The sequence below is a fragment of the Hemicordylus capensis genome, chromosome 7 (genome assembly GCF_027244095.1).
Source record: "Hemicordylus capensis ecotype Gifberg chromosome 7, rHemCap1.1.pri, whole genome shotgun sequence".
NCBI classification, from domain to species: Eukaryota; Metazoa; Chordata; class Lepidosauria; order Squamata; family Cordylidae; genus Hemicordylus; species Hemicordylus capensis.
In genome coordinates this window covers 13,505,128-13,518,709 of record NC_069663.1, presented here as the reverse complement: position 1 = coordinate 13,518,709, position 13,582 = coordinate 13,505,128, and the positions used below count along the sequence as shown (strand labels likewise).

The window sequence follows — 13,582 nt, the reverse complement described above, 5'->3', positions numbered from 1 at the left end:
CCAAATGTCCTTGAGTCCCTTAGGACAGACAGGGCCTGCCAGATGCGTCACAACTTGCTCTTTGCTTTCCCCCTTGCACCTTTCTGAAGAGGGGCAGGGGCCTGGGACCCATCTCCACTTCTTGTTCCGAGGCCCACTTCATTATTGACACAAACAGACTCTGCAATTTATCCCAAGACAGCATAAGCAAAAGAGGCTCAAAGATCACCCTTCCTTGTCACACTGTGCCAAGCTGGTGGTTACCCAAATAATCTGAGGTGCAGAATGGCAGACAGACCAAAGTTTCATCCCAAGAGGAGTAAGTAGTGCTGGGGAATCAAATTCTGAACATGCCCTGCCAGTGATCTTAACCAGATTACAGTGACCAAATATCGCAGGGCGTTTAATGTACCACGCACTGCAGTGCTTGAGAGACGATTTAACAAAGTTCCATTTTACAGAGTGCTTTCATCCCTGTGATGCAGGAGCTATAGAAACAACTGTGCATGGTTCTATTATATCGTCATTTATATAGGGACATGAATAACATGCATATTACTCCATATTTATTAAACTTTCCGGGCTACTCTGATTATTTCTACATACGCTATTTTTTGTTCATGATGATAAGATCTCTTAGGCAGTTGCCAAGTTTTGCCTAATTACTAGCAGAATTCATAAGACCATGTTGTGTACCTGAACACTAACACTAACAATCACTAACTATTGAGGATAGCTGTTATATAATGAGTCAGTTTCCCCCTAATATGTTTAATGTTTTTAGGAGCTTTATTTGTATTTGTTCTTGTTATTTCTGCTTTTCTGTACTTGTTGGTCAGTGACTGAAATAAAAATTACTACTAATTATGATTGAAGGGATTCCTCCCCTAACTTTTCTGTTCTAAAGAGAATAGTCTATTCTCTAAACAGAATGCTAGTTTACATAAAACTGTAGAACAATAATCTAAAGCCACCAACAAACAAAAACAAACCCATAAAAAGCAGGAAAGCACTATTCAAAGCAACGGAGCCAATCCAAAGCAGGTAAATCAGGGTCATGAGCTCCACAGTTTGGATGCCATCACAGAGGAAGACCTCTCATTCCTCACCACCTGCAAAGGTTCACCTAGGTAATTTGGGCGCTGGGACCTAAAGACCTTTGGAGCCTCCCCCACCCAGCCACCCCCCGCACTGCTGCAAGTTAAACATCATCCCCCTACACACACACAGAGAGAGAGAGAGAGAGAGAGAGGGGAGTATTTTTAACATGTGGGTTCCTGAGGGTACAAACAGCAACTGAACTCACAAGAATGTAAGACTATACCTCAGGTATATTCATGCAAATATGCTAGGGGAGGCTGCACTTACCCCCCCCCCCCCCACTGCACGTACTCCGCTTCCCCCAGTGCATTTCCACTGCTGGCACTCTCTGTAAAACCAGTCCAGCAGTGCGGCACTGTACCTCCCTCCCTGCCATCCTGTCCTCTCCTCAGACCTCACGCGTGCACAACATTTTGTGGCAAATTCAAAGCGTGTTAGCGATCCATTGTAAGGGGGCAAGCCTCCTACAACAGACAAATACAGCGACCCACCCCCCCGCAATTGACTTGTAATGTTGTAGCACTATAATGCAAAGACAGAATCTGAAAGTATTAATCTGAAATATGAATGGCACCTTCCTTACAACATAGGGGCTGCGATGCCAAAACACAGGCGATACGAAAGCACACTTAAGGCACCTGTTGTGACCCTGTGATGGTGTGCAATCTGGAAAGTGCCCAGCTGCACTATTTGCTCTCTAGTTTACAGCACTCTGGGTTGGGCAGTAAGTGAAAGAGAATCAGGTCAAAGGCAAAAAGAAACCAGTTTAAAAGCAAACAAACCCATGAAGGTGTGTTTCTGTTTCCAGAATACTACTAGCATGCACTAGCATGCAAGGTAAGAAGCCCTTCCCTACCAGTATCCAGGCTCTTGCCATGAAATTACCTTCCACATGCCTAACATTTCCCTTTCTGGAATAAAATGTCCTTCCAGGCTTATGTTATTAGAACAGACTATGTACTAAAAAATGTCAAATGGGCACAAAAATGACCAGAAGTTGCGTAGAGGTGTGTGCTTTGTTTTTGACCCGAACCTTTTTGACCTTTGTTTTTGACCCTCACTTAAGTTCAGGCCAAAAACAAAGCACACACTTCTACACAACTTTCTGAGTAGACAAGCCTGAGCAGGCTGTTCTCAAAGAAGCATAATGCATAGCATTCGATTCGTAGCAGCCTTTAGGCAAAACGCACGTCGGGTAACAGGGAAAGGAAGCCCAGCTATCTCGAAATTGGGAAAACTGAGTTTTTTTTTTGTTTGTTTGTTTGTTTGTTTTTAAAGAAATGTACTCTTTTATTTATTTGCGCGGGGAGGGGGGCTTTCCCCTCCTATTAACAAGCGTCCCCTCAAGGTATGAACACCCTTGCTCTGCTTTGCGAGCCACCGTTGACCTCTCTGGGAGGGAAAAAGCTCCGCCTTTAGAGGACGGCTGACAATGTCTGACATCACCACGGCGCAAGTTTGTTTGTTCCTGTGCTACAGTCTTCGTGTGTCGGACGGAGGAGAGGCGAGGGAGGCTGCGGAAGAGAGTGGAGGAACCCAAAGAGCGGCTTGAGGCGCAAGAAGGGAAAGGGAAGCGGCGCTTGACAACGCCAGAGGTGAGCTAACTCCGTGCTCCTCTAGAGCAGGGGTTCTCCATCTCCATTCCCCAAGTGTTAGTGGACTACAACTCCCACCACCCCCTGCCTTTTGGCTACTGGGGCAGTGGGGATGATGGGAGTTGGAGTCCAACCACATCTTATGAGCCAAGGTCGAGAAAAACCCCTGCTCTGCAGGGCTGAGGGCCTGAGGCAGAGGTTATTTCTGGAAAGAAGACGTATGGCAAGGCTGGCTTGAAAGATCCACCCGCTCTCCTTAGGTTATCTGCATGCACTTTGTGCATACTCTGGGTTGCCGTGCTGTCAGGAATGCGGCACTTTCCAGGGCAAAAGAGCAGCCCTGCAATTAAAGGTCCGCTCTGGAAGCAGGTTCTCTTTAAGGGCAGCTCTGCTCTGCTTATTAGAATTTCTGTGAGGAAGCTGCTATTACTAACATGTGCTTCCTGCAGAGGCATTAAGTGCATCTATCTCCACACCTTTCTGCTGCAGCTCTGGGCTAGAGTACCCAGACACCTGTATGTTTCCAGACATGTGCACATGTGTTCGCTAAGTTCAGGAAACATGGGTCTTGCTGGTATGTTTTCTGCAGCACCACCAGTGTGGTGCCGTAGACCGACAGAGAGAGCATGGTAAAATTAAGTGCTCAGCATCAGGAAAGTATTGAGTTTTTTAGGGGTGTGCACAGACCATGGTCTGAGCTACAGTCTGAATTCAGACCAGTCTGTGGTCTGGTGGACCAGTTCAGACCGGTTCAGCCAAACCATGGATTCGTCCAGTGGTTTGAGGTGGCGCCGTGGGGGGGCGCAGTGAGCGACACCATTAAAATGCAAGGCGCAGGTCCTTACCAGCATGACCGCCACTCTAGATAGCTCCCTGCTACAGCAACACTCCCCACCCCCCAGCAGCCCACATATGGCAGCGGGGCTCCATCACTCACCTGGCCTCCACCCATGTATGGTGTTGCTGACCATGCAAACAGCTTCCATGCTTGTGCGGAGGCCAGGTGAGTGACGGAGCAGCATGGAGGCAGCGTTGCGGGGGGGAAGTGTTGTGTGTGGGCTGCTGGTGGGGGGGGAACGCCGCAGCAGCTGTAAGCTGCCTGGAGTGGTGGTCACGCTGGTAAGGACCCTGCTTTTAAAGGTGCCGCTTGCCACCCACACCGGACGCTGCCTTGATCCACTGGACCGGGCTACAGTTCAGCCGAACTGGTTTTGCCAGACCACAGACTGGTCCGAATTCAGACCACAGCTTGGACCATGGTCTATGCTCATCCCTACTAATGAGTAATCGAGTTATTCTTTTTAATTTTTGATGCCAAGTTATAAAATGAGAGGTGCTGGGGATGACTGTGAATGTACTTCTTGCATTTACACTCCCATTTTCTTCAAAGAGCCATGGGCGATGTGCATCTCTCTCAGTGGCTGTTGTTGGTATCTTTCCTGGGTTCTTTTAAGACTGTAAGCTTCTTTGGGACAGAGAGGGAACTATCTTCTCATTCTCTTTTGTTATGCAGGAAAAGTGGTATGTAAATATATTTGTTGAAAAGTGGTATGTAAATATTCTTAATGATAATAATAATAATAGTTATTTAAAATGACATACATAAATCATTCAAAATAATAATGGCATTCATAATGACTATGAAGTAAATTAATGTTGTTTGCTCTTATACATTAGATGCAACTTCTTTAGCGACCTTTCTCCTGAATTGTGTTCAAAGTGACCACAAGATTTATAACTCTACAGTGTCAAACGAAATTATGCCATGATAAAACCATGACAATAAAAGCACTTTCTTAATGGCACTCCTGATTATCTTAGTGGAAAGTCCATAGCTTAGTGATAAAACACATACTTTTCTTTTCTTTCTTTCTTTCTTTCTTTCTTTCTTTCTTTCTTTCTTTCTTTCTTTCTTTCTTCTAACTGCTTTGAAAACGTTGTTGAAAAGCAGTATATAAGTAGAAGTAGTAGTAGTAGTATTACTTTGCATGCAGAAGTTCCTAGATTCAATTCCTTGCATCTTAAATTTAAAAAAAAAAACTCAGTCAGCAGAGCTGAGTGGACAGTACTAAAACAGAACACACTGAAGATGCTTTAAAAGTATATTGAACTTCCTTTCCTAACAATTATTCTTTTGTTTTAAGATACTCAGTTTTGCTAGGATCAGATCTGCTGGTAACAATAAGACAGCCATGACTTCTGCTCCAGTTGATGGGAAAGTTCAGACCTCTTCAGCTGAACAAAAGACGCAGGTCTGTGTTTTTCTTTTCTGTCATTGCCGGAAGATGACTTGACATCCAGACTAATGTTTTGCACATCAAAACATTTTCTGCATGTGAACAAGGGAGTGGCAGTTTTCTCTATCTTTCCCCTTTCCCTCTGAAGCCCACTGTGCCTCCTGAAAACAATATCCCTAAGGGTTTGGGAACTGTCAGGGTCATATTTTTGAGAGGCACAGAGGGCTGTAGAAAGAAGATGGGATTGGCAAAAATGACCCCTCCCCTGTCACATGTGCAAAATGTTTTTCAGCATGTGCAGTATTAGTCTGGATGTGAGCAGTTGCGTATTAAACTGGGACAGAGGCTAATCAGATCTTTTTTTCATGTTCCATTTCAACCCCTTTATTTTTTAATTGTTAAGTGCACTAGCAGTGAAGCAACTTCATGGGGGAGAGATCTATCAGCTACCTCCAGCATCAAAGGCAGGATGCCTCTGAGTACTGCTTGCAGGGAGTAACAGCAGGAGAGAGGGCATGCCCTCAACTCCTGCTGTGGGCTTCCAGTGGCATCTGGTGGGCCACTGTGTGAAACAGGATGCTGGACTAGATGGGCCTTGGGCCCGATCCAGCAGGGCTGTTCTTATGTTCTTAAAATAGGAAGAGGAATAATAGTTCTCACTGACCAATATGCTAGAAGGAGGGAAAGGGAGGTAGGATATATCTGCTTCCCACATAAAGTTGTGAGGGTCCCTCATTAGTCCTAAATATGACTCTGTTTCTTCATATGCTAAAGTATTGAATGGGGAAAGCAGAATCTGGTATCTGAGCAAGCCAAGTCTGTACAAGAGGTTGAAAACAGGGCTAGCTCCACACTTGAAGTGGTTCTTTCCCTCCTACTTGTGTCCCCCCGCCCACAGGCCTTGGAGGTGTGGGGCTTGCCTTGATAGAACAGCTCATTTGCTAGATTTTTTGTGTGTGTGCTTGCTGGAGCAACACATTTGAACCCAGAGCTCCTGTCAATGGTGCATGGAGTTCTGTTTTGTTTTGTTTTTGCTTCCATGGGAACAGCAGAACTCTTTCCACCATCTTTTTTACCTACAACGCTCCCAGTGCACGAAGCATATTCCAGGACGTTTTGTGGGTGAAATAACTGTTTGCAAGAGAGAGCTCTGCTAATGTGATTGTTGCCATAACTATTACCACATTAATTGAACCACATTTGAACTCCTTAATATCAGCTGGAAATTACAGGGAAAATAAACTTTTTGTGACTCTAGGAGTTTTTGTTAAAACTTTATGGTTAGTTCTATATAATTTTATGTTGGCACTGCATGTTTACTTACATTCCTAAAATGGTAGTATGTTTCTAATGATCTTGCATATTTATTTATTTATTATTTATTTATTCAATTTTTATACTGCTTTTCCTAAGACATCCTAAGGCAGTTTACAAAAGTTAAAATATAGTAAAGCTCCATAAAAATCACATTTAAAACCTTAAAATCAGTTAGTTAAACAATAACTACCTTCCTCCATACTTAATTTTTAACTCTCTTTTTTTCTGAAACATTTTTACATTTTCTAAAAGCCTTAACTAGTCAAATATTTTCAGTCAAATATACGAAGAGAATAATATAAGTAGAAGAACATAGATGCTTTTACATGTTGGAGGGGAGATGTTTAAAAAAAGGTATTCCCCTCTTCATAATTCACTCTCTCTGGATTTTATTTTCAGAGTCTGCTCCAGTGTCCAATTTCAAATGCAAATATTGAAGAGATTGCAACAATACGTCGTCAATGTAGAGAGGAAAGCTTCTGGTACAGAGGTACATCACTTTGTTTTTAATGCAGTAGGAGTGTGTGTGTGTGTGTGTATTCTTCCATCATAGTTTTGTTTAATTGCTTGTACTCTTCTTGAGAATTACCGTTACTGCAAAGTCTGGTTTGAGCATTCTTTTGATGACATTTGAGACCAAAACTTGTTGTTTATCTTGCCAGTAAGATTCATGACATTAAGCAGAGGTGAAAAATAGCATTTTCAGTGTATTTATGTATAGCGGGCTAATAATAGCTCTTAAGAGAGTCTGTTCTAGGTGACCAAGCTGGGAAGCTTTGTAAGCCTCCCCCCACCCCTTTAGGACACAGATGTAGTGTCTAAATGACACAGTGCTTATAGACATTAAGTGAGATAGCCAGTGTAGTGTAGAGAAGGGAGGAGAAGGGCTGTCACTAGCACAGCATCACAGAGCACTGCAACTCTGCAAACTTCTTAAGTATGTACAACGTTTCTAATTGTTTTAGCCTAATTCTAGTCTGGATGTCAGCCTCTCTCTCTCTCTCTCTCTCTCTCTCTCTCTTTATATGGAAACTTCAGATTGCTCTTTTTTCTTAATGGTGTTATTGCAGAGCAAGTGATAATCTAACCATTTAACTACTCAAAGTATAAAACTGGGCAATTGACAAGGCTACATTTAATGCTGATTTTGGAGCATAATCCATCCAAATATATGCAAGTTATATAATTATTTGTTCCATTGTTTGCAGCTCTTCCTCTGTCTCTGGGAAGTATGCTTGTCACTCAAGGACTAGTCGCCAACGGTAAATAGATTTGTTTGTTTTAGTTTTTTAAAAAAGTGAAAAACTCTCTAGAATCACCAGTTATTAACTGCTGCATTCTGAATGAGCCTCCCCAAACCCATCATTGGGATGAAATTTCAACTCTAAAAGTCTGGAGGTCTAAGGTTTCTGAACAAAACACATATGAAACATAATGTCAAGTCATAGTTTCCATTGGTTGAGCATAACTCAACAGTCTCCCAGATAAGTGTCCGATACCTTTACCACATCTATATGTGCATTTCTATGCATGTTTCCTTGGATGTACCCGCTGACTTGAGTGGGGACTTCTTCTCTCATAAGTGTACTTAGTATTGCAATCTAGTCATGTCTTAACTTTTGTTAAAGTGTGCCCTTTATTCGCTAAAAAATAAATAATGCTAACGGCACCTCTTGAATACTAGCTAAGCAAATTTTTGTTGATGTGCATTAAAAAAACATGTTCCCCAATCCTGAAGGAGCAAGACTTTAAAATAGATGCAGTTCTTTTATATGAGAAAATAAGATACTACTCATCCTTGGAGAATGGGAATATCCTATCTATATGTATAACTGAGAACACTTTGTACATTTTAGAATTCTTTCTCTCTCTTTAGAGCACTGTACAAGCTTGCTACATGATGGTAAAAAAATTGTGTCTTATTCTAGGTTTTCTTAAACCAAACCCCAGACTTGGATCACTCCCTAAAATAGCACGTAAGTCTGGATTTCTTTTCATAAACTTAAGTGGGGAAGAATTAGGACTGTTCAGATGGTGATTACTGCAGTGTCAATGGAATGCTACTATACTTGCATACTCAGTAACTCAGCGCATGTATGGAATCTAGCTGTTTATAAGTCGAAAGATAATTTATGCTTCCTAAGAATCTCAGAGTTAAGTTAGATCAGTCTTTTAAACTTCATGTTTGCAGAGAATACTTTGAAATCCTGCTGTCATTGTATGCTGGAGGATCTGTGTCTTGCTTAATGGCAATCAGACTCTTTGCAGCCCATGCTTTATGTCCATCTTTGTTTGCACTATTTAGGTGATGGTTACCAAAACCAAAGATAATATTCTGAATATACATGAACCCTTTGCACAGTTTATAAAAATTACCAAAGTTTTCTTAGAATTATAGATGGAGAAAGATGAAAAGGCCATCCAATCCTACCCCTTGCAGCATTCAGGAACATGCACAAGTACCCTTGTGCAGCTGACACCATAGAGCTGAATGGAAATGTGGTTGTAGAAAAACTATCCCTAGACCAGGACAGCTGTTCTTGTGGTAGCAAGCATGAATTGTCTCCTTTGCTAAGCAGAGTCTGCTCTACAGAAAGTGTCAAGTTCTCTCCCTGGAATCTCCAGATTGAGAGAGACTCCTGCCGGCAACCCTGGAAAAGCCACTCACTGCCAGTCTGTGTAGACAATACTGAGCTAGATGGACACAGGATCTGACTCAGTATAAAACAGCTTCCTATGTTGCTATGATGATTGAAGCAAGTGAACAGAGCTGTATTCTACATTTCTTTCAAAGTGTAAACAGCTTGTGAATCTTTTAAATTTGATTGTCATTTAGGACAACAATTTGACCTTTCTTTGCAGTTGCTGGTATCCTGGGTTATGCTCTTGGGACAATGTCATACATAAGAACGTGTCAGAAGAAGTTTGAAAATATTGGCATTCACCCATTTGGCCCAGGATGGAAACGGTTTGTTTGGAATAAATATATATGATTAGGCCTGGATTTTTCTTGCTAAGTCCTAATAAGATCAGATTTCTAGAGAGATAACTATGAGATTTTAAATTGCATAGTACACAACACACACATACACTGTATATTAGTGTCTAATATATACACAGTGCTGAAGCGAAGTTGAAGGAATAACAATTTCACAATTATTGTACATGCAATCCACTCACCCTTATGTTTGAAAATGCTTTATCTCTAGAACCTTACAAAAGTGCTGAAGAACGGAAATATGAGTACAAGGTTTGAAATCAGTTTTCCAAAAAGTTGGAAAAATATCTGTGGCTTGCAAAGCTTTTTCAATGACCTTCTTTTAATGCGCAATAAAAGTTAAAAGTTTCTAAACATTCAGAAGTTTAAAACTTAAAAACTAAACCACAGATGTAACAAAATAGCAGACATTTTGATGTAAGACATCATCCTCCGTGCTATACGAAGGTTCTTAAATACAACTCCACACCATGATTCAGCTAAAGAACTGAAGGCAATCAACCAGTCCTGTGTAGCTCCCAATACCACATACAGGGGAGGAGAAAGAAAGAAAAGAAAAGAAAACTGTGGAAGGAGGAAAAAGAGCACAAAAGCATGATGAAGTTCATACACCCATTTCCAATGAATTCCATTGCTTCCTCATTTCCTCTTTAGCATTTATAGTTGGATGCAATAAATGTTAAAGAGGAAATGAGGAAAGCAATTAAATTCATTGATTATTGAGTGTATGAACTTCATCATGCTACTGTGTTCTTTTCCCTCCTTCCATGGTTTCTGCCCCCCCCCCGGGAAAAAAATTCTGGGGATGAATGTTAGGGCATACTCTTAGCTTGTGGAGTGTTGAGCCTGTCTACTGCCAATGGAAATTGGACATCCAGTATCACATCTAACACTCATATTGAGGCACATTATGGGGAAGATCGGAACAAGCTTTCTTTAGGGCCACTAATAAGACTAACTTTGATAACTGTATTAAGAACATAGTCTGCAAACCACATCTGGGTTGCAAGAACTTTTAAAGTATTAGAGTTGTGTGGACCTGACATTGACCGTTAACGGACCTCTAGTCAGCATGACTTCGGCTCTTCACATACTGTGCAGAAATCTAGTCTTCCTCTGTCTCTAAAAGGTTTCCATGCTGTAGACACAAGGGAAGCCAAGAGTGAGGCTGATAGAGTCATTTCCAAAAGCACTTTCTTCGTAGATATATGTCTATATAGGATATGTTTGAGAAGACGAGCAGAATTACTTTCTCAGCCAAAGGGAAATAGCTTTATTAAAGGTGTGGGGTGTGTTTGGGGGATTATCTTAAAAACATTTCACTATAATGTGAATTAAGCTTGCTTACCTTTTCCAATACCAGGATCCAGATGATTTAGGGGAAAAACTGGTAAGCATTATAACTCCCACCTGCCTTCCAAATGTTGTTCCCTCATCACTTTCTTTTTTCAGACTCTATATCTGCTTAGATAACAGCTGAAAAGCTGCAACATGTCTATCAAGTAACTACTTTTGTGAAGAATCAGTGTCAGGCCAGTGAGGGATGCATACCATATTTACCTGAATCCAAGATAAGTCCCCCCCCAGTTATTTCCTGTTAAATATGGGGGGGGTTCATCTTGAATTCAAGTCCTCTTTCTTTTGGGTAAACACAGGTTATTTAATTTAACCTCTTGTCTTTTAAGCCATCATCTTAAATTCAGTGTCTCATTCTATTCAGGTAAATACAGTATGAATAAACAATAGATATGATGCACAGCTGGCTTAAAACCCACAATCAAGAGATGCTTCTGTACAGATAATGGCTATATACATGGTTGATTTTGTGCCCAGAAGGGAAACAAAGTTCACTGTGAGAGGCTATTACACAAATGTGGGCAGGCTTAGCTACCTAAGATCAGATGCTGACAGCCAATCTGAGAAATACTGGTTTAAGTAGAGTGGGACTGACAGTGGGAAAGATCTTTGAATTGGGATGCACATTTTGTCCTTATTTTTCAGATACTCTTCTCTGGAGAAATCCTTGGTTAAAGGTGATTCTTTCCCCACCCCTTAATATTTTTAGGCATTGTCCTCATGTTTGCAATGAATGCAAAGCTAAGTTTGAAACAAGCAAGTTGGAAAAAAAAGAGGCTTCTGTTTCTTAAATCAGGTACTCACTTTTGATTCTCGCTTTTGATTTGCTTTTGATTCTTTAACAAGTTTTTAATAATGTTTGAAGCATTGTCATTTTTAAACGTTTTGCAAAATTAAGGATTATTGGGTAGAATTCAGACTATGCTCCTCATGACTGTTAATGGGACAAATAAGTAATGACTAATTTATCTTACTGATTTCAGTAGTGACTAACTAGTCTGGTTACTGCCCACCATAAACTACAGAACTTCAGATGCCAAGTCTGGTTATTTTTCTGCATCTGCAGCTTATCTGTCAAATCTTCATTTCCTAAAGTGTGATCCGAAGTAACGTATAACAATTTGAACTGTGTTGTGTTGTTTCTCATTGTTGGTACTGGGAGAGTTAAACTTGGTACCAATGATGCCCTTTCCTTCTACTATAAGAGTTTGGATTGGTTGGGTAGTGATGAAAACCCTGAATATTGTTTCCATCTGGCTTGGGGGTGAGAAATGCATCACTACCTTTCCTACCTAGGGTATGTGAAAGTGACTTCAGCTCATTGCTTCCTCTTCTCTCTTGTACGCACTACCTATTTTATTTCCTGGATATAGTTTGAGAATCTCAAAAAGTGAGAATGCTTGGGGCTGGCTATAGTGTATTAGAGTTAACCAGTAATATGCAACAAAAGAGCAGAGCTCTGTTTGCCTTTCACTTCCAAGAATTCTTGTAGACATAAACCCTGATTTACTGACAGTGATGAAAACTGAACATAACTGAAGAAGTGATAACAATCAAATAGGTTGTCACTTCCATACTCATATACAAGAGGATCAGCATATCTTGCTGAATTTGACCATCTGTTCCAAACTGTGTATAGTATGTTTTTAAACTTCATCGGTTGCGGTATTGTACAGTTCTGAAATCATCATGTAACACTAAGAAACTATTCACATGTGCAGGCAAAACCTGGCTAAGGAAGCCCAGCCTGGTTTTGCCTGCTCATGTGCACTGCTGGGATTGGGCCTGATCCTGGTGGGGCCTCAGCAGCAAACCCGCCTCTGGAGCCACCCTCTAAATTTAAACGATGTTAGGAGAGTAAACGCTCTCCTAAGCCCATTTCTGTGATCATCTGCCAAGTAGCCGCAGCTGGCCGACTGCGGAGATTCCGGCCAGCTCCAGGGAAGGCGGGATCCTCAGAATGCACTTCATGCGGTGCGTGATGGTAGCTCCGAGAGACAATGCATCCTGGGGAGGTGAGCTTTTAAAGGCTTCCTCTCCGCTAACCCTCATGCCCTTTCTCTCTGCTTGTGAGAAAGGGCTCTATGTTAGGCATGACTATCCAACTGAAGCTAGAGTTAGGCATCATGATTAACTTGCTACATTTATTTCAATGGTGCTTTGATTGACTAGTCTGGATGCTGCCTTATTTAAATATGCCTAGAAGCACATTTAGGGAGATGGGACACTTTAATTAGAGAACAAGGTAATTTTATATACCAACAACTTGTTGGCCATGGCCAGCAATTATTGCATGCTTGTGGTAAAAAGGATGAAGGTTCAAATACTACACTTTGGGTGGTGGTGGTGGGAGATCTCTCACATGAACTCAGAAGTAGTACTGCTCCGCAAAATCAGAAGTTATACCCCTTAATTGGTCGTTTTCTAAATATGACTTTTCTTTTTCAGATATTGAAAGAAACCATTTTGTTATAGCACCTGTAGTGCAGAAGCAATGGCTTTTCTTTTCTTTGGTAACATCTGTTCTCATTCAAATCTGTGGTATGACTTAACGGGATCTTTTAAAAAATAAAAGCTACTTTTACTCTATATTCTACAGCACAAAGTTGTTGGGGAGCTTTCAAGAGCATCACCATGAGCTACTGTGCTTTCAGTTTTGGATCTTTGCAATTCAGAGCATTTGTCAAGTAGCTTTAAAAAATGCTAATAAATACAGCAGAATTCAAACTCTTATAAATTATTATACTGCGCCAACAGTATATATAAGTAAGTATACTGTTAGTATATCATGTTTGTAGGGGTGTGTGTGTGTAGTATATCAATAACAAAAATTAAGACTTTATAGGGCATAATCTCTAATAAGGAAATTTTAAAACATAACCAGTGTCTTTATCAATATTTCCATTTGTAAATTAATTGAAGTAGAAGGCAGTTAAGAAATCTTAAGGACTCTTGTACGTCAGGCTGGATGTTATCCCCAAAATGCTCATAAAAGGAGA

At 41.0% G+C, this 13,582-nt stretch overlaps 1 protein-coding gene across 3 annotated transcripts; it reads left to right on the top strand.

Annotated features, from left to right (window-relative positions):
- The first annotated feature begins 2,487 nt into the window (after positions 1 to 2,487).
- Positions 2,488 to 13,172, top strand: OCIAD2 (OCIA domain containing 2). Of its 3 annotated transcripts, none has more exons than XM_053266749.1 (8): positions 2,492 to 2,675; positions 4,820 to 4,927; positions 6,629 to 6,719; positions 7,438 to 7,491; positions 8,158 to 8,205; positions 9,092 to 9,197; positions 11,293 to 11,379; positions 13,032 to 13,172. In XM_053266749.1, the coding sequence occupies exons 2-7, from the start codon at positions 4,868 to 4,870 to the stop codon at positions 11,372 to 11,374; spliced, it is 441 nt and encodes a 146-aa protein (XP_053122724.1). In that variant the 5' UTR covers positions 2,492 to 2,675; positions 4,820 to 4,867; the 3' UTR covers positions 11,375 to 11,379; positions 13,032 to 13,172. The 3 variants fall into 3 exon arrangements, with proteins under 3 accessions (XP_053122726.1, XP_053122724.1, XP_053122725.1); XM_053266750.1 differs by lacking the exon at positions 2,492 to 2,675 and adding an exon at positions 2,875 to 3,027; XM_053266751.1 differs by lacking the exon at positions 13,032 to 13,172 and having other exon boundaries at positions 2,488 to 2,675; positions 11,229 to 11,341.
- Positions 13,173 to 13,582: the final 410 nt, after the last annotated feature.

Excerpts from the sequence above, each read along its gene's own strand:
- OCIAD2 (XM_053266749.1), top strand. The coding sequence starts at position 4,868 with ATGACTTCTGCTCCAGTTGATGGGAAAGTTCAGACCTCTTCAGCTGAA. Across the intron at positions 8,206-9,091 it reads ATCACTCCCTAAAATAGCAC|TTGCTGGTATCCTGGGTTAT; the intron begins GTAAGTCTGGAT and ends CTTTCTTTGCAG. Across the intron at positions 9,198-11,292 it reads TTTGGCCCAGGATGGAAACG|GCATTGTCCTCATGTTTGCA; the intron begins GTTTGTTTGGAA and ends TAATATTTTTAG.